We start from the raw sequence: 21,269 nt of genomic DNA on the forward strand, positions 1-21,269 counted from the left end.
ATTAAGAAGATCATCCACTACGATCAAGTAGGTTTCATCCCAGGAATGCAAGGCTGGTTTAACATCCGTAAATCTATCAACATAATACACAACATCAATAACAAGAAAAATAAAAACCACATGATCATATCAATAGATGCAGAGAAAGCATTTGATAAGGTCCAACACCCATTCTTGATCAAAACTCTCAGCAAGATGGGAATGGAGGGAACCTTTCTCAATATAGTGAAGGCCATCTACCACAAGCCAGTGGCAAATATTATCCTCAATGGAGAAAAACTGAAAGCCTTCCCTCTAAATTCTGGCACAAGACAAGGCTGTCCTCTCTCACCACTCCTATTCAACATAGCACTGGAAGTACTTGCTATAGCGATTAGGCAAGAAAAGGATATCAAGGGAATCCAGATAGGAAAGGAAGAAGTCAAGCTCTCACTGTTTGCAGATGACATGATACTCTACTTAGAAAACCCTAAAGACTCTATCAAAAAGCTTCTAGAAACAATAGACTCATATAGCAAGGTGGCAGGCTACAAAATTAACACACAAAAATCAATGGCCTTTCTATACACCAACAGTAATAAAGAAGAAATGGACATTAAGAAAACAACCCCATTCACAATAGTACCACACAAACTCAAATATCTTGGAATCAACTTGACTAAATATGTGAAGGACCTATACAAAGAAAACTATAAAACTCTGCTCCAAGAAATAAGAGAGGACACACGGAAATGGAAACACATACCCTGCTCATGGATTGGCAGGATTAACATCATCAAAATGTCAATACTCCCCAAGGCATTATACAGATTTAATGCCATCCCTCTAAAGATACCCATGACATTCTTCAAAGAAGTGGATCAGACACTTTTGAAATTCATTTGGAACAATAAACACCCTCGAATAGCTAAAGCAATCATTGGGAAAAAGAATATGGGAGGAATTACTTTTCCCAACTTTAAACTGTACTACAAAGCAACAGTTATCAAAACAGCATGGTATTGGAATAAGGATAGGTCCTCAGATCAGTGGAATAGGCTTGAATACTCAGAAAATGTTCCCCAGAGATACAACCATCTAATTTTTGATAAAGGAGCAGGAAATCCTAAATGGAGCAGGGAAAGCCTCTTCAACAAGTGGTGTTGGCACAATTGGATAGCCACTTGCAAAAAATTAAACTTAGACCCCCAGCTAACATCATGTACAAAGGTAAAATCCAAATGGATTAAAGACCTCGATATCAGCCCCAAAACCATAAGATATATAGAACAGCACATAGGCAAAACACTCCAGGACATTACAGGCATCTTCAAGGAGGAAACTGCACTCTCCAAGCAAGTGAAAGCAGAGATTAACAGATGGGAATATATTAAGCTGAGAAGCTTCTGCACCTCAAAGGAAATAGTGCCCAGGATACAAGAGCCCCCCACTGAGTGGGAGAAACTATTCACCCAATACCCATCAGATAAGGGGCTAATCTCCAAAATATACAAGGCACTGACAGAACTTTACAAGAAAAAAACATCTAACCCCATCAAAAAATGGGGAGAAGAAATGAACAGACACTTTGACAAAGAAGAAATACGCATGGCCAAAAGACACATGAAAAAATGTTCCACATCACTAATCATCAGGGAGATGCAAATCAAAACAACGATGAGATACCACCTCACACCCCAGAGAATGGCACACATCACAAAGAATGAGAATAAACAGTGTTGGCGGGGATGTGGAGAGAAAGGAACTCTTATCCACTGCTGGTGGGAATGCTGTCTAGTTCAACCTTTATGGAAAGCGATATGGAGATTCCTCCAAAAACTGGAAATCGAGCTCCCATACGATCCAGCTATACCACTCCTAGGAATATACCCTAGGAACACAAAAATACAATACAAAAACCCCTTCCTTACACCTATATTCATTGCAGCTCTATTTACCATAGCAAGACTCTGGAAACAACCAAGATGCCCTTCAACAGATGAATGGCTAAAGAAACTGTGGTACATATACACAATGGAATATTATGCAGCTGTCAGGAGAGATGAAGTCATGAAATTTTCCTATACATGGATGTACATGGAATCTATTATGCTGAGTGAAATAAGTCAGAGAGAGAGAGAAAAACGCAGAATGGTCTCACTCATCTATGGGTTTTAAGAAAAATGAAAGACACCCTTGTAATAATAATTTTCAGACACAAAAGAGAAAAGAGCTGGAAGTTCCAGCTCACCTCAGGAAGCTCACCACAAAGCGTGATGAGTTTAGTTAGAGAAATAACTACATTTTGAACTGTCCTAATATTGAGAATGTATGAGGGAAATGTAGAGCCTGTTTAGGGTACAGGCGGGGGTTGGGTGGGGAGGAGGGTGATTTGGGACTTGGGTGATGGGAATGTTGCACTGGTGATGGGTGGTGTTCCTTTTATGACTGAAACCCAAACACAATCATGTATGTAATCAAGGTGTTTAAATAAAAAAAAAATTAAAAAAAAAAATAAAATAAAATGATTATGTTAATATCATAAAGATTATTCTAAGTTCATGGGGCTGGAGTGGTGGTGCAAGTGATAAGGCATTTGCCTTGAGCACGCTAGCCTAGGGCAGACGGTGGTTCGATCCCCTGGTATCCCATATGGTCCCCCAAGCCAGGAGCAATTTCTGAGTGCATAGCCAGGAGTAAACCCTGAACAACACCGAGTGGGGCTAAAAAAAAAAAGCAAAAGATTATTCTAAGTTCAGTCTAATATTCAGAAGCAAAGGTAGTAGTAACACTAAAATATATTCTTTTTTTTGTTTTGTTTTTGGTTTTTGGGTCATACCTGGCAGCACTCAGGGGTTACTCCTGGCTCTATGCTCAGAAATCGCCCCTGGCAGGCTCAGGGGACCAGATGGGATGCCGGGATTTGAACCACCGTCCTTCTGCATGCAAGGCAAACACCTTACCTCCATGCTATCTCTCCGACCTGGACACTAGAATATATTCTTTAATAAAAATACACATTATGTCATTTTTATACATTTAGGACAAGTATTTATTTAATTATATAAACATAAAAGCTCTTGCCCTTTTGACTAAATTTTACTTCATTACCTGTGCTGCCAGTAATGCATTCTTCAGTTCTTCTCTGGTAACTTCTGGGCCATCAGTTTGTCCAACTAAACCAATTGTATTATTCTGGGATGGTCTATCTTGCTCTGCTGTTTCCTTCAGATGAGCACTAAGGTAAGCTTTGGATGCCAGAAGATAACCATTCAACATGTGTAGAGTGATGTCCATCAGTGGAGGGCATCTAAACACAGAAAGAAGGTAGTAGTATAGAAAGGAATGGAGAGATAGTCAAGCAGGTGAAGCACTTGTCTTGCAACAGCTGACCCAGATTTAAACCCCAGTATTCCATATGGTTTCCCCAAGCCCACCAGGAATGATGTGAGCAGAGAGCCAGGAGTAAACCCTAAGCACAGCTGAAGGTAAAACAAAACAAAACAAACACCTCTTTAATATACAAGGTCCTCTCCTCTATAGTCTAACTCTAAATCAACCTGGCATTCCAATTCTAATGTATGTTTTTCTCAAACACCTAACACCTTACCGCTCTGCACCACCACTCTGACCACGCATTTTATATATTTTTCATTCTTTTTTGTGGGGAGGGTTGGGTCACACCCAGCGGTGCTTAGGGGTCATTCCGGGCACTGTGCTCAGAAATTACCCCTGGCAGGCATGGGGGACCATATGGGATTTTAGGATTTAAATCACTGACTGTCCTGGGTTTGAAAAGCAAATGCCCTTCCTCTGTGCTATCTCTCCAGCTCCATCTTTTTCATTTTTCTGTACTTTTCCTCACAACATATTTCTACCCAAAATACTTTTCCAACTCTAACTCCCATCACCAGTAACTATATAGTTTAGGGCACCATATGGAGTGCCAGGGATTGAAGCTAGGTCAGTCACATGCAAAGAAAGCCCTTACCCACACTATACTATGGCTCCAGTCCCATTTTCTGATTTGGGGGTGGGGAGCGGTGAGCCACTCCTGGTGACTTTCAGGAGTTACTCCTGGCTACACAGTCAGAAATCGCTCCTGTCTTGGGGGACCATATGGGATGCCACGGGATGAAACCGTGGTCCGTCCTAGGTTAGCACGTGCAAGGAAGATGCCCTACCACTTGCACCACTGCTCTGGCCCCATCATTTTCTGAATTTTTAACAGCATTTATTTATTATGCCATTCATCTGCACATGACATTATTACTGTGTGTGTGCCTTATTTCCCTCAAGAAGTGATAATCACTTTCTTTGAAAATATTTAGCATAGGGGCCAGAGAGATAGCATGGATGTAAGGCATCTGCCTTTCATGCAGAAGGTCATTGGTTCATTGTGGCCCCAAAACCAATCAATCAATAAAGTTATTTTTAAAAAACAAAAAAGATAAAACTGAAATGACACATACCTGTGTACACTCTGATCACATCTTAGGACAATGAGAGGATCTATCATCAGGTCATTCTGAGTATATTTTTGTTGTCGAACAAACTTTATTGATGGTTGAAGCGCATTAACTGTCATTACCCATAGCCTGATTTAAAAAAATAATCACATGTTCAAAAACCAATTTTATTACCCTTGAAACCTAGACCCATCAAGTCCTCCCTTTGCTAGAAAGATATATCAGAGAGACTAAATAAATATGAGCCAGAAAGGAGCTCAAAAGGTGGAATCTCATGCCTTACATGCAAGGAACCTTGTATTATTTCCAGCACCACATGATTCCCCCATGGACTTCCTGGATTGACTCCAGGAATAGTCCTTGAATAGTGCCAGGTATGACCCCAAAATAAATAAAATTGGGGGAATAAAGTATACATGGGCTAGTAAAATGGCTCAATGATAGAGTACTTGTCTTACAAGCCCTTTAGGAGCTCCTTGATTCAATAATCGCTACCATTTGGTTCCTCAAGCACTGCCAGAACTAGCTGGAGAGCACTAAATCAGAGTAGCTCATGAGTTGGGGGAGTGACATAATGAATAAAAAGTGGTAAAAGAAAATGAATACAGGGGCCAGAGCAATAGCACAGCAATAGGGCCGTTTGCCTTGCACGCGATTGACCCAGGACAGACCGGGGCTTGATTCCAGGCATTCCATATGGTCCCCCAGCCTGCCAGGAGCGATTTCTGAGTGCAGAGCCAGGTATAACCCCTGAGTTCTACCGGGTGTGGCCCAAAAACAAAAAAAAAGAAAAAGAAAAAAAGAAAGAAAATTAATCCATTCAGTCAGGTTATTGCTCAGATTTAAAGGAAGAACAAAGGTCTTTTAATCAGTTAAAGAAATCCATCAACAAGAAACTGGTCTCCAAGAGATAATTAAGGGACCTCTATAAGAAGAAAAGAAACCCCAACTGTAAGGTGTTTTTTTTTTTTTTTTTTTTTGTCTTTTTGGGCCACAACCAGCAGCGCTGCACTCAGAAATCGATGCTGGCTCTGGGGACATTATGGGATGCAGGGGATCTAACCAAGGTCCATCCTGGATTGGACGTGTGTAAGGCAAACACCCTACCGCTGTGCTGTACTATTGCTCTGGCCCTGATAGTAAGATTTCTAAAAAACATAAAATGGGGGCCCGAGAGATAGCATGGAGATAAGGCGTTTGCCTTTCATGCAGAAGGATGGTGGTTCAAATCCCGGCATCCCATATGGTCCCCGGAGCATGCCAGGAGTGATTTCTGAGCATGGAGCCAGGAGTGACCCCTGGGTGCTGCCGGGTGTGACCCAAAAACAAAAAAAACAACAACAAAAATAAAATAAAATAAAAACATAAAATGTGGGAGAGGAAAATAATGGGCACTCTTTTAACAAAAAAAAACCCTGATATTTACCTTCTCTATTTTGCTAAGTTTAGAGAATTTTAAGTTTCAGATAATGTACTTTTCAGTTCTACAATTTGTTACTGAGGAACCAGGGAGAAGGTTCAAAGGGATGGAATACATGCTCTGCATGCTAGAACACCAAGTTTCTTTCCAGAAAAGAAAGTACAGGTGGGAGGGAGCAATAAGCTGTAAACTGGGAGTAAGTACCCAAGCACTGCCAGCTGTGACCCAAAAAAATGAAACAAAAGTAAAAATGAGAAGGAAAAAATAAAATACATTTGTAGAAAAGCTGACAGAGGATCCCACACAGTTGGACTGTACAAAACAGAAAGGAAAGACACACTTTAAAGAATTTCTCAAGATAAAGGCCAAAGCGGTGGCACAAGCGGTGGCACAAGCGTCCTGCGCTAGCCTAGGACGGACCATGGTTAATCCCCCGGTGTCCCATATGGTTCCCCAAGCCAGGAGTAATTTCTGAGCACATAGCCAGGAGTAACCCCTGAGCATCACCTGGTGTGGCACAAAAACAAAAACAAAAAGAAAGAATTTCTTGCGACCGGAGAGATAACATGGAGGTAGGGCTTTTGCCTATCAGCAATAGCACTATATACCACAGGGCAAAAATGTATTTGAATAAGAAAATGCCTCTTGTAGAAGTAGACTGGTGGGTTGGAGGCAATTGGAGCTGGTGAAGCACTGACGGATAAGGGTACACTGATGGAACAATCAGTATTGAAGCACCATACTCCTGAAACCCAATCAAGAATAACTTTGTGGACCGGAGCAAAAGCACAGCGGTAAGGCATTTGCCTTGCAGGTGGCTGACTCAGGACGAACCTTGGTTTGATCCCCAGCATCCCATATGGTCCCCCGAGTCAGGAGCAATTTCTGACTGCATAGCCAGGAGTAACCCCTGAGCGTTACAGGGTGTGGCACAAAAAAACAAAAAAGAAAAAAAAGATTAACTTCGCAATTTCACAGTGATTAAACAAAAAAGAAATAATAATAAAAAGAAAATGATTCTTGGACTGGAGCAGTGGTGCAAGTGGTAGGGCATTTGCCTTGGACACATTAACCTAGGACAGACCATGGTTCGATCCCACGGCATCCCATATGGTCCCCGAGTCAGGAGCGATTTCTGAGTGCATAGCCAGGAGTAACCCCTGAGCGTCGCCAGGTGTGGCCCAAAAAACAAAACAAAGCAAACAAAAAAAATGATTCTTGAATTAGCAGTTTCCAGGGAAAGTCTTAAATTGTCAAATAAATACTCAATAATAGATCCCAAGTTTTTGTCATCGCATATAATTGTTGCTATATATTTATCTATTACAAGTAACAATACATTGAAATTACCTTCTAGGCATCACAGTATTGAGGACCATCCATAATTTATTGACTGTTTGAAGAATTCTTCGCGGAACACCTGAATTCAATAGCTGGTTCATATTGGATGTTAGTACTTCTGCATATGGTATAAGTTCACTGGCAGAGAGCAGAGTCAAATGTTCTAGAATTTGCATCACTTGCGTGTGATTTACTGGAACAGCTGAAAATGCTAAAACAAAAATTTAGCAGTCAAAACCTAAATCCTAATAAAGTTAATAAAATAAAAATTAAAACAACGTGGGGCCAGAGAGATAGCATGGAGGTAGGCCATTTGCCTTGCATGCAGGATGGTGGTTTGAATCCCAGCATCCCATATGGTCCCCTGAGCCTGTCAGGAGCGATTTCTGAGTGTAGAGCTAGGAGTAACCCCTGAGTGCTGCCGGGTGTGATCCAAAAAAAAAAAAAAAAGAATTTAAAAAAGAGAAAACTTCATTTGGACTGTAAAGATAGCATAAGGAGCTTGCCTTGAGTGTAGTCTTTGACACCACATATGGGCCCTGAACAGAACCCGGAAGAGCCCCTTAGTGCCACAGCATGTAACCCAAGATCTTCCACCAAAACAAAACACACACACACACACACACACACACACACACACTTAATTGCATTTAATTTTTTTGATTTTTTGATTTTTGGGTCCCACCCGGGAGCGCTCAGGGGTTACTCCTGGCTCTATGCTCAGAAATGACTCCTGGCTTGGAGGACCATATGGGACACTGGAGGATTGAACTGCAGTCTGTCCTAGGTTAGCACATGCAAAGCAGATGCCTTACCACTTGTGCCACCACTCTGGCCCCAATTGCATTAATTTTATTTTACTTATTTATTTTTGCTTTGGGGCCACCCCCGGTGATGTTCAGGGGTTACTCCTGGCTATGCGCTCAGAAATCGCTCCTGGCTTGGAGGACCATATGGGACACTGGGGGAATGAACCGCAGTTCGCCCTAGGTTAGCGCATGCAAAGCAGATGCCTTACCACTTGTGCCACCACTCTGGCCCCAATTGCATTTATTTTATAAAGAGGAATACAATCCTCATTTTATAAAATTACATTAATGACATAACTTGTTTTCTTAATGTTTCACACTGATGACTTTAAAACAAAATGGAACACTAAATAAATAAATGGTCTTAAACGGAGCCTGAGAGATAGTCCTGCAAGTAAGGCACTTGCCTTGCATGCAGCTGATCTGGGCAGATAGTGTCCCTGGAGCCTTCTTGAAGCGACCCCTAAGTGCAGAGCCAGGATTAAGCCCTGAGCGCAGCCAGATGTGGCCCCAAAACAAGATTGAATGAGACAGGAAAATAAACCCAAGTACTCCTTTTGGAAATAGGATTCATTTGAAATATTCAAACATCTATTATGAGGGATCCACACACAGTTGTGCTCAGGGATCACTCCTGGCAGAACTCAAGAAGACCACATGCAATGCCAGGGATTAAACCTGGGCCAGACACCTAAAAGGCAAGAAGAGTACCTGCTTTACTACCTCTCCTGCCCCAAAAGACTCAAAGTTCTCAATCTTTTTCATTCAGGTGGTCCTCTATATAATATGCTAGCACTAAGCAGATTGCTATAAGAAAAAAAAAATTGAGGGCCCGGAGAGATAGCACAGCGGCGTTTGCCTTGCAAGCAGCCGATCCAGGACCAAAGGTGGTTGGTTTGAATCCCGGTGTCCCATATTGTCCCCCGTGCCTGCCAGGAGCTATTTCTGAGCAGACAGCCAGGAGTAACCCCTGAGCACCGCCAGGTGTGGCCCAAAAACCAAAAAAAAAAAAAAAAAAAAAATTAAAACTATGCTCATCAGATACTGGCTGCTTGCTTTGCACATGGCCATCATAGATTCAATTCCCAGCACTATATGTCAACCTGAGTACCTCCAGAAGTGATCCCTGAGCTAGGAGTAAGCCCCGACAACTATTGATTGGGTGTGGCCAGAAAAAAAAAACAGACAAAAATGGGTCAGAGCATTAGTACAGTGGGAGAGTGCTTGCCTTACACATCCTACTCCAGTACCATATATGTTTCCCTGAGTTTGTTAGGTTGGCTCAGAGTATCATCAATTATGGGATGGACCCGTACCCCCCCCAAAAAATCTACATTTCTATTCACATGATGGAATATTATATTAGATATATACTGAGGAAAGTAGTGTAAAGAATAGAATTGGACTTTTTTTTTTTTTTTTTGGTTTTTGGATCACACCCTGCAGTGCTCAGGGGTTACTCTTGGCAGGCTCAGGGGATTATATGGATGCTGGGGGATCGAATCTGGGTCTCTCCCAGGTTGGCTGCATGCAAGGCAAATGCCCTACCATTGTGCTATCACTTCGGCTCCCAAATTAGACTTTTAGAGGTAAACTTTACACAGTACATATAGACACATGTTGATTTTTAATTATGTACAACTGAAATTTCAATGTTATCTTTGGGGATCATGGGTGATAGGGATCAAACTTGGGGCACATGCAAATCAAATGTTCCACTGCTGAGATCATTCCCAGCCTGTCTGTCTACTTTATTAATGTGGCCATATAAAACTTAAAACTGGGGGCCGGAATGGTGGCGCAGAGCAGTAGAGTCTGCCTTGCTTGCTCACGCTAGCCTAGGACAGACCAAGGTTCAATCCCCGGGCGTCCCATATGGTCCCCCAAGCCAGGAGTGATTTCTGAGTGCATAACCAGGAATAACCCCTGAGCATCACCAGGTATGGCCCAACCCCCATCCCTCAAAAAAAAGCTTAAAACTGTATGTGTAAGGTATAACTGGGGCCAGAGAGAGAGCCAGGAGTAGCCCCTAAGCACTACCGGGTGTGACCCTCCCACCCAAAAAAAAAACCTGTATGTGTAAACACTCTTTTCTTCCGATCAACAAATTTTAGCTCTTTTAAGTAAAGGGTTGTAGGTAAGTGGTAATGCAATTATTTATATATATATGAGACCCTAGGTTCAGTCTAAGTATAGCAAGGAAAAAAAAAGAATTTTTAAGTTTCTGTTAGTTTTTTTAAATTATTTTATTTAGAATTCTTCTTGGGAAAAAATTAAAAATTAAATTTAAATTTTAAAAATGTGGGGCCGGAGAGATAGCATGGAGGTAGCACGTTTGCCTTGCGTGCAGAAGGAGGGTGGTTCGAATCCCAGCATCCCATATGGTCCCCTGATCCTGCCAGGGGCAATTTCTGACCCCTGAGCACTGCCGGGTGTGACCCCCCACCAAAAAAAAATTTTTTTAAATGTTTTGGAGAGGGGGCTGGAGTGATAGCACAGTGGTAACGCATTTGCCTTGCAAAGGGCCAATACAGGACAGACCCCAGTTCAAATCCTGGTATCCCATATTGTCCCCCGAGCCTGCCAGGAGCAACTTCTGAGCACAGAACCAAGAGTAATCCCTGAGCGCCACCAGGTGTGATCCTGCCTCCCCAAAATGTTTTGGAGGCCAGAGCAATGGTATTGCAAATAGGTCATTTGTCTTGCATACGGCCAAAACAGGTTCCATCTCTGGCATCGGCATCCCTTATGGTACCCAAGCATACACCATGAGTAATCTCTGAATTCAGTGTCAGACGCTCTGAGTACAGCTGGGTGTGGCCCCAAACGAAACAACAACAATTTTTGTTTTCTTCTTGAGATAATGTTTTTATTTCAAATTGTATATGTTTTAGGGTATAATTTCATATTTCACTAAAGTAAGCTAATATTAAAAATAAAAGTAGTGGGAAAAAATAATAGTACAATGGATAGGTGCCTGCATGTACCTGATTTGGGTTCAATCTTATATAATCCCAAACTTGCCAGGAATAATAACTGAGTGCAGAGCCAGGATTAACCCCTGAGTACTGGCCAGGCATAGTCCAAAAACAAAAAACAAAAAGTTCATTGTGGGGCAGGAGCAATAGCACAGTGGGGAGGGCGTTAGCCTGGCACATGACAAACCCAGATTCCATATGGTCCCTGAGCCTGCCAGAAATAATTTCTAAGCATAGAGCCATGAGTCACTTTTGAGTGTCTGCTAGGTGTGGTAAAAACCAAACAACAAACAAACAATAACAACAACAACAAAAATTTAGATGCGTGGTTTCTATTATTGAATTTATTTCTATTTGCCAGTGCTGATCTAGAATATTATCTAAATATATCAGGCATGTTGCTCTATTCCATTGCATTTACTTCTGACCATTTTATGAGCATCCTCAAACCATATAAATTGTTTATTTACATAACATAGGACCTTGAAGGAAACAGATATTAAATGTGTGAGAAAGAAATAGTTAAAAATGTGGAGCCAGAGAGGTGGCACTAGAGGTAATGTGTCTGCCTTGCAAGCGCTAGCCAAGGAAGGACCACGGTTCGATTCCCTGGCATCCCATATGGTCCCCCAAAGCCAGGGGCAATTTCTGAGCACTTAGCTGGGAGTAACCCCTGAGCATCAAACAGTGTGGCCCAAAAAAAAAAAAAAAAAAAAAAAAAAAACAAACAAAGAAGAAATAGTTAAAAATGTGTTTTAGGGGCCAGAGAGATAGCATGGAGGTAAGGTGTTTGCCTCGCATGCAGAAGGTTGGTGGTTTGAATCCCGGCATCCCATATGGTCCCCCGAGCCTGCCAGGAGCTATTTCTGAGTGTAGAGCCAGGAGTAACCCCTGAGCACGGCCAGGTGTGACCCAAAAAACAAAAAACAAAAAACAAAAACAAATGGGGCTGGAATGAATAGTGGTAGAGTGTTTGCCTTGCATAAGGACAACCCGAGACAGAACTGGGTTTGATTCCTGGCATCCTGTATGGATGGTCCCCCGAGCCTGCCAGGAGCAATTTCTGAGCATAGAGCCAGGAATAACCCCTGAGTACTTCTGGGTGTGGCCGAAAAACAAAGAAAAAAAGAAAAAGAGAGAAAATTTCTAAAGGTATTATTTAAAATATACTCACAAAAACATTGCTGTAATTTCAAAAAAATTCTGCATAATTTTGGATTTTGTGATTTTAAGCTCTGACTAAAGGAGATAAAGAATCTCTGTAGAGATAAAGATATCTCTATCTCTGAAAAAAGGTGATAAAGAATGATCAGTTTACCATACCTTCTTGTAGCTGTTTCGGAGAATGGTTTTTGGCATTACTTGTCAAGAGCATTCTCCTTAACAAGGCATCAGTACCTGTGATTTCCTCTTCACAAATCCAGTCATCCACAATACACAAATGTGGGTAGTTAGTTGCCAGGAGACGTAGTAAAGCAGAATGCAATCCTTGAAAATGTACAGAAATCAAATTTTAGGAGGTTTTTGTTTGCTTTATAGTGATTTTACAGAAACAAATCCAGACCATCACGCATTTGAGGAAATTAAGTGCTCAACCCCTATGTTCCATTCCCAGACTCTGAATTTGTAATTCTTAAACTTTTTGAGAATTTTCAATTTTGTTTGTTTTTGGACCTCAAATAGTGACCCTGGGGGTTACTCCTAGCTCTGCACTTAAGAATTACCCCTGACAGTGCTTGGGGGGATTTAAGGGATTCTAGGGCTCAAATCTGAGTTGGCAAAAAACTAGGCAAGTGCCCTGTTACTATCTCTCTGGCCCCCACTTGAAAATTTTCGATTTTTTAAATATTCTCTCTCTGTTCTCTCCCTTTCATTGTTACCCAAAGGAATTCAGAGGGTGGAGAGTAATAGTACAATGTAAAGCACTTTTTTTTTGCATGCAGTCAATATGGGTTCAGTCCCTGGTATGCCTACATGGTCTAAGTTCCACCAGAAGTGATATCTGAGTGCAGAGCCAAGCCAGGAGTGATTTCTGAGCCAGGAGTAACCCTTGAGTGTCACTGGGTGTGGCCCAAAAACCAAAAGAAAAAAAAAGGAAAGACTTGCTGTGGTGCTGGAGCGATAGCACAGCAGTAGGATGTATCTCTAGCGTGTGGCTATCAGGAACGGACTCTGGTTTGATCCCCAGCATCCCATATGGTCCCCCAAAGGCTTGGGGCAATTTCTGAGCACAGAGAGAGGATTAACTCCTGAGCAGCAGCAGGTGTGGTGAGAGAGAGAAAGAGAGAGATAGAGAGAGAAAGGAGAGGAGAGAGAGAAGAGAGAGAGGAGAGAGAAGAGAGAGAGAGGAGAAGAGAGAGAGAGAGACCTGATGTACTTGGAAACTACTTTGATTACAAATCCAAGTTTCTGGGCTCGGAGAGATAGCACAGCGGCGTTTGCCTTGCAAGCAGCCGATCCAGGACCAAAGGTGGTTGGTTCGAATCCCGGTGTCCCATATGGTCCCCTGTGCCTGCCAGGAGCTATTTCTGAGCAGACAGCCAGGAGTAACCCCTGAGCACCGCCGGGTGACCCTGCCCCCCCCCAAAAAAAAAACCAAAAAAAAAAAAAACAAATGCAAGTTTCTCTCTACCCTATTTAACAAAAATATCTCCCATTTGGAAAAGTTATTTAACACAGAAAATACATCAAGAGTTAAAGGGGGGGGGGCGCGTGGAGATAGCATGGAGGTAAGGTGTTTGCCTTGCATGCAGGATGGTGGTTCAAATCCTGGCATCCCATATGGTCCCCCAAGCCAGCCAGGAGCAATTTCTGAGTGTAAAGCTTGGAGTAACCCCTGAGCGCTCCTGGGTGTGACCCCAAAACAAAACAAAACAAACAAAAAATAAAATAATATAAAAGAGTTAAAGGGGGAGGGAGGTGAGTGGTAGTAGAGTGGTAGGGCATTTTATTTGCCTTGCACACGGCTGACCCAGGACAAACCTGAGTTTGATCCCCAGCATCCTATATGGTCCTCCAAGCCTGCCAGGAGTGACTTCTGAGAGCAGAGATAGCAGTAACCCCTGAGTGCCACCAGGTGTGGCCACCTCTCATAAAAAAGAGTTAAAGGGGTTTCATATATGGTCTGATAAAGGTCTCACTCAGAATAGTGAGTTACAGAATTCATTGTAATAGCATTCCCTTTCCTCCACCCTGGTAGAGGATTATGGCACTGATGGGTAAAATTTAAATTGCTAATTTTTTTTCTTTTTTTTTTTTTTTTTTTTCGTTTTTTTGGGCCACACCCGGCATTGCTCAGGGGTTACTCCTGGCTGTCTGCTCAGAAATAGCTCCTGGCAGGCACGGGGGACCATATGGGACACCGGGATTCGAACCAACCACCTTTGGTCCTGGATCGGCTGCTTGCAAGGCAAACACCGCTGTGCTATCTCTCCGGGCCCTAAATTGCTAATTTTAAGGGCTTAAAAGGTCTCAGGCACTTTTGATATAGTTTGTCATTTCACTCTAACATTCTTATAAAGTTCTAAAAATTGTCTTCATTCATTTTTGTTATTTTTCGGTCACACCCGGCGGCACTCAGGGGTTACTCTGGCAGGCTTAGGGGACCATATGGGATGCTGGAATTCAAACCACCTTCCGTCCTGGATCAGCTGCATGCAAGACAAATGCCCTACCGCTGTGCTATCTCTCCATCCCTGTCTTCATTCTTCAAAACCTAAAACTTTTTTGTGGCGTGGGGCAGGTTAGGGCCACATCCAGTGATGCTTACGGGTACTCTTGACTGTATTCAAGAATATCCCTTGTGGTGCTTCTGGGACCACACAGGATACCAGAGATCAACCCCAGGTCGGCCACATGCAAGGCTACTTCCCTACCAGCTGTGCTATCAATTCAGCTCCCAAAAGAAAAAAAAAATTTTTTTTTTTGGTTTTTGGGTCACATCCGGCAGTGCTCAGAGGTTACTTGGGTGACCATATGGGGTGCCGGGATTCAAACCACTGTCCTTCTGCATGCAAGGCAAATGGCCTACCTACATGCTATCTCTCTAGTCCCCAAAAGAAACTTTTTAAATTACCAAAGTCACAAAGCTATTGACGTCACAAAGTGAAGCCATAGGGGGCTGGAGCGAAAGCACAGAAGTAGGGCGTTTGCCTTGCACAAAGCTGACCTAGGATGGACCACGGTTTGATCCCCTGGTGTTCCATATGGTCCCCCAAGCCAGGAGCAATTTCTGAGCTCATAACCAGGAGTAACCCCAGAGCATCACAGGGTAATGCTCCGGCCCTAATGCTGCTATTCTTAAGAGGGGTTTGCAGGGAGTCAAAGAATATATGGAAAGTAAAAAGAAATGTGTGATTTATTTGAATTTTAGCAATCAGCACCTAATAGCCCTTTAACAGTATAACAATAACTATCATTTAAAAGCAAGGAAAATAATTACCTCCCAACTCTTGCTGTAGTCCTTGAGCCTGTCGAATAAGGAATTTTATAGGAATTTGATCCATTAAAGAAGAAGAATATGATTTGGGCTTTCTCTGCATGGCAGCTGTCAAAGATTTAAAAAAAAAAAGTAAAATTAAGTGTAAAAAAAACAGAAAGCTTAATTAACCCACGTGAAATATAAACAATGTTGAATTATTTGCAATTGACTTTTACTTGTGAATACAAGATGAAAAGTAAAAAAACAATATCAAAATAGTAAAAACATATGGGGGTGCAAGATGATACCTAAGAGTAAAATCTATGAAAATGTTCCTAAATCTAAAGTAGAGATAAAAGTCAAGAAAAGCCATTTGCAGAGTGTCCTGCACTGATATAATACAGCAAATGTATTGAAACATTCCCAAATCCAATTAGGAAGAACAAATATATTCATGGCCACATGGTTCAGTGCTTTATGATTCCAACAGACTTATTTTAGTCATCACAGGCATACTAACTTTTTAATGGAAGTTGGGCTATATTATTTTTCATTTTTTTCTCTCATGATTCTGAACTCCAGCCAGCTAAGTAATATATCTATTGTTTCAACATCTTACTTTTCTCTTTAAAATCACAACCACTTTACTAATATAATTGCAAATATTATATTACCTACAACAAGCCACCTAAAACCATCAGCTCAGATTTCCACCTAAATCTTACTTAATTTGTCTAGATTATTTGACAGAGGTGAACACTCACTCCTCCTGGAAACAGTCTTCTCTAAAGCATCAAGGACTTCATATCATCCTTTTCTCCCATACTACATTCCTTGGTGACTTTAGTATCTTTTGTTTGTTTTGTTTTTGGGTCACACTCTGAAGCGCTCAGAGGCTATTCCTAGCTCTACGCTCTGAAATCCCTCCTGGCAGGCTCGGGGAACAATCTGGGATGTCAGGATTCGAACCACTGTCCTGCATGCAAGACAAATGCCCTACCTTCATGCTATCTCTCCGGCCCTGACTTCAGTCATCTTGACCATGACAGATACATAGATAAATAGAAAGAGAGAAAAAGAAAGATAGATGGAGATGGATGGATGAATGAATGGTTGGATGGGTGGAGGGATGCTGAGGGGCCAAAAGACAGTTCAGTGGCTTAAGCATCTGCTATTCAAGCATAAGGTCATGAATTCAATTTCTAGTTCTGCTACATGCATCATATGTTACCCCACAAGTTCTGCTTTTTCTACCTCTTGTGCCTGACAGCTCTGCTGTCTGTGATTTCCCAATATAGCGAGCAATTTCCAATCACACCACAGACAAGTGTCTGCATGCAAAAAAAGGAAGTGGTCCTTGGTAAGCATGCATCTAAAATAGCGAAGTGTGAACAGTGGGGCCAGGAGTATGACCCCAAAAGATTTCATGTGTAAGAACACACCAGTCCTCAGCACACATGACAATCAAACTAAGTAACAACACTACAGTTAAAGAGTGGATTCCGGGCTGGAGCAACTGTACAGTGGGTAGGGTATTTGTCTTACATGCAGCCAACCTGGGTTTAATTCCCAACATCCCATATGGTGCCCCAAAACTAGCAGGGGTAATTCTGAGCAAATAGCTAGGAGTAACACATGAGGACCATCGGGTATGGCCCCCAAACCAAAAATGCAAACAAATAAAAATGGAACATCTTGTTATCATGTGTGAAAAGTCTAGCAAGTACCACAAGTACATGTACATGCGACTACAACAAAGATTATGTGCGAATTCAGTCATCAAAACATCAGCAATACTTCCTAGAGCATTTACATATTTAATGGGATATCTATAATGGTAATCATACCATTTTTCAAAGAAATAGATTGAACACTTCTGAAATTCATATGGAGCATTAAATCCATGAACAGTAAACCAAACCTTGGGAAAAGATGGAGGCATCACTTTTCCCAACTTCAAACTGTATTATAAAGCAGTAGTCATTAAAAAAGCATGGTACTGAAATAGACAGATCCTCAGATCAATGGAATAGACTTGAATATCCTGAAACAGACCCTCAAAGATATGATCAATTAGTATTTGATAAAGGAGAAAGAAAAGTAGACAAGGCAGAGCAAGGAAATTCACTTCAATTACTGGTGTTGATGGGGCCAAAGAGATAGCACAGCAGTAGGGCATTTGCCTTGCATGTGGCCAACCCAGGATGGACAGTAGTTCGATTCTCAGCATCCCATATGGTCCCTGGAGTCTTCCAGAGTGGTTTCTGAGCGCAAAGCCAGGAGTAACCCCTGAGCACCTCCAGGTGTGACCCCCCCAAAAATAACTGGTGTTGGGAAAACTGGTCAACAACATGCAATAAAATAAACTCAGACCTCAATTTAACGCTGTGCACAAAAGTCAAATCAAGTGGATTAAAGGCCTTGCTATCAAACCTAAAACCAAAGGTGCATGGAGGAAAATGTAAGCAGAACTCTCCATGACAATGAAGGTAAAGGTATCTTCAAGGATGAGACACCACTGTTCATGCAAGTGAAAGCAAAGATAAACAAATGGGACTACATTCACCTAAGAAGCTTTTGCACTAAAGGAAACTGTCACCAGCATATGAAGATTGATCTTGAAATGAAAGAAACTATTCACCCAATACCCATCTGATAAGGGGTAAATATCTAAGACATATAAGGCACTAATCCCATCAAAAAATGAGAAGAGATGAACAGAAACTTTCTCATAGATAAAATACCAACAGTGGTTCAATTCCCGACATCCCTATGGTCCCTCGAGCCTGCCAGGGGCGATTTCTGAGCACAGAGCCAAGAGTAGCTTACCCCCTGAGTGTTGCCAGGTGTGACCCCCCCACCCAAAAAAAAAAGACTATACAAAGCTAAAATCCAAAGACTAAATAGAATGATGATGATACTGGAGCCTGGAAATTTGGTCCTATTTTCTCATATAACAGTTTACAATGTAATAAACTACAATGTAATAAATAAATTGTAATAATTGTGAACAAAATAAAAATGAATTGCCACTAGACACAATCTCCTACACACAACTTACCTAGAGTCTTTGTGTTTGCTAGAAGAGCTTCCTCATAGGAGAGGATATAGTAAAGCACCAAAAGCTGTGCAGTGATACTGAAACGCTGATTAAGGCGGATGTTATCACCCTAGAGGTAAAATTACAAACACTTAAAATCAGGTTTAATCCCTGAAACTAGATAGAGTTGCTCCAGAACTGACAGGAGTATACCCAAGTTATGAACAGCCCCTGAATACCTTGCGTGTCTTGCACGAAGCTACCCTGAGTTCTATGCCCAGCACCCCACATGGTATTCCATCAGGAGTGATCCTTCTAAGCAGAGCTAGGAGCAAGCTCTGAGTACTACCAGATATGGCTCCAAAAAACAAAACAGAATCAAAAAATGTTTAAAGACCTAGGTTTGCTGCTGGCCCCCATATGTACAGCAGGTAGGGAGCTTGCCTTGTACACAGTCAATCTGGTATCATGTTTATCTCTTGGGAAATTCTAATTCTGTGAGGACATGGTTGCTGTTGAAGTGTCATAGGCTTTGCTCTGTGTTTATATCTTAAGTGCTATATAAGTATATATTTCAATATATATTATGTATTCTGTATTAATATGAAGAATCAATTTTTTAATTAATAGAAAAGATCTGCTATTTTGTAAAAATAAACCACAGAAGTCTGAATGATCCTTGAGTATCCTACTCCCTGAGCAGAAGTAACCTCTGAGCATCACTGGTGTGGCTCGAAAAAAGAAAAACCATTTAAAAGTTTTAATCACAGAGAAGTATTCTAGTAATCTGGGGCCGGAGAGATAGCATGGAGATAAGGCATTTGCCTTTCATGCAGAAGGTCATCGGTTTGAATCCCGGCGTCCCAGGAGCAATTTCTGAGCATGGAGCCAGGAGTAACCTCTGAGCACTGCCGGGTGTGACCCCAAAACCACACCCACACACAAAAAAAGAGAGAAGAGAGAAGTATTCTAGTAATTAGAAGAAACAGAAAGAATAAGTCAGAATAAAATTAAAGAAAAACAGACTAATAATTATGAAAGAATCCCTTTTACCCCAATGACTCCTTGAAAAATATTGAGTATTTCTTGCTCTGTTACTGGTTGATTTGTGGCTTCTGGATTAGATTTAGAAGCAGGAGTAAGTACAGAATTTATGTACACATCAATCAGAGGGAGTAACTGAGGATGGAGTGGAGTAGAGGTTTCACATAGCTGTCTGTAAATCCAGTCCTAAAAAAAAAAAAAAGGTTATGGGTTATAAGTCAATTATGGCAATAAGAAAAAGCAAGCAATCTTTAAAAAGCCCATGATTTTATGGCTTTTTAACCAGTGAAACTATTAACTTTCAGCAGCTAAGAATGAATTGTCTAATGCACAATACCCTTTAATATAAAAAATATGAACTACTTTTATGTCCTAGCCAAGAATCTTGTCCAAGGCCGAGGAACTAGCTCAAAATGCTAGAGTGCATGCCCCAGGATCAATAGAAGGCTTACCCTCATAAGCATTCACAGCCCTGTTGGCCTGCAGAAATCCCAGGGAGGCACAAAAAGAAATAAAATACAAATGCTGTCCAGAGCCAGAAAGACAGTAGTTAAGACACTTGCCTTAAGCACATGTATTGTCTGCCTACATGCTGCTTGAGCACATGTAGATGGCTTTTCCCCTCCTGAGATGTGAAGGTTCATACTTTAACTCTGCAACATGTACTGGAGCTATCAACCTTTGAAGAAGCCTGTGTCCTCCCATGAGTGCCTTTCTCTCTCTCTCTCTTATACTCTCTCTCTCTCTTACACTCTCTCTCTCTCTCTCTCTCTGTGACTCTCTTACTCGCTCTCTCTTCCCCCCCCTATTTCTCCCTCCCATTCTCAGTACTTCCAAATAAAATTTGTTTTTATTTGCACTTGCCTTGAACATCATCTGGAGTCTATCCTCAACACCATATATTTTCCCTTGAGCACTGTCAGGAGTGGTTCCTGAGCACACAGTCAGGTGTAAGCCCTGAGCAGAGCCTGAGGTTCAAATCTCCAAGAAGAATAACACCCCAGGATTGGATAGCAGTATGGTCCCCCAAGCCCAGTCAGAAGTGATTACTGAGTAGAGCTAGGAATAACTCCTGAGCATCATTAGGTATGTTGACTCCCAAAAATGAAAAACAATCACTTATCTACATAGATGGAATATAGGCAGAAAATTTCAGTATATACTAGACTTAATTCTAACCTAGTTGACTTACCAAAAATATGTAACAGAAACAAAAAATGCAATTTTTCTAGAAAATAACCACTAAGGGCAGAGTGCTTGTACAACGGGTAGAGAGAGCACTTGCCTTGTAAGCAGGCCAACCTTGGATCAATCCCTGGCACCCCATGTGGTTCCCAAACACTGCCAAGAGTGACACGTGAGTACAGAGCCACACAGAGCCAAGCAGAGGTTGTTTACTGTTCTTTAGAAATAAAGAAATTTGGAGTGGAAAGATAGCACAACCGGGTAGAGCATTTTCGAGGCAAGCAGCCAACCTGAGTTCAATCCTGTGGGTTTTTTTTTTTTTTTTGGTTATTGTTTTGGGTTTTGGGGGGGTTTGGGGCCACAACCGGCAGTGCTCAGGGGTTACTCCTGGCTCTTCACTCAGAAATCGCTACTGGCAGGCTCAGGGGAGCAGGATGGGATGCCAGGAATCAAACCCAGGTCCGTCCTGGATCAGACACATGCAAGGCAAACACTCTACTATTGCTCTGGTCCCCGTTCCTGTGTTTGATCCCCAGAATCCCATAAGGTTCCCTGAGCCTGCCAGGAGTAATTTCTAAATACAG

General features: G+C 41.8%; 1 protein-coding gene across 1 annotated transcript in view; it reads right to left on the reverse strand.

Annotated features, from left to right (window-relative positions):
• The window catches only part of INTS2 (integrator complex subunit 2), a 56,238-nt gene that overhangs the window by 11,831 nt on the left and 23,138 nt on the right, over positions 1-21,269 (reverse strand). The window contains exons 13-19 of the mRNA XM_049771334.1: positions 19,510-19,686; positions 18,478-18,586; positions 15,438-15,542; positions 12,320-12,484; positions 7,219-7,420; positions 4,452-4,577; positions 3,091-3,289 (exon numbers count right to left, since the gene is read on the reverse strand). Of these exons, the coding sequence (XP_049627291.1) occupies positions 3,091-3,289; positions 4,452-4,577; positions 7,219-7,420; positions 12,320-12,484; positions 15,438-15,542; positions 18,478-18,586; positions 19,510-19,686 (1,083 nt within the window). The remainder of the gene's footprint in view (positions 1-3,090; positions 3,290-4,451; positions 4,578-7,218; positions 7,421-12,319; positions 12,485-15,437; positions 15,543-18,477; positions 18,587-19,509; positions 19,687-21,269) is intronic.

This window comes from Suncus etruscus, chromosome 1, assembly GCF_024139225.1.
Source record: "Suncus etruscus isolate mSunEtr1 chromosome 1, mSunEtr1.pri.cur, whole genome shotgun sequence".
Taxonomy (NCBI): domain Eukaryota; kingdom Metazoa; phylum Chordata; class Mammalia; order Eulipotyphla; family Soricidae; genus Suncus; species Suncus etruscus.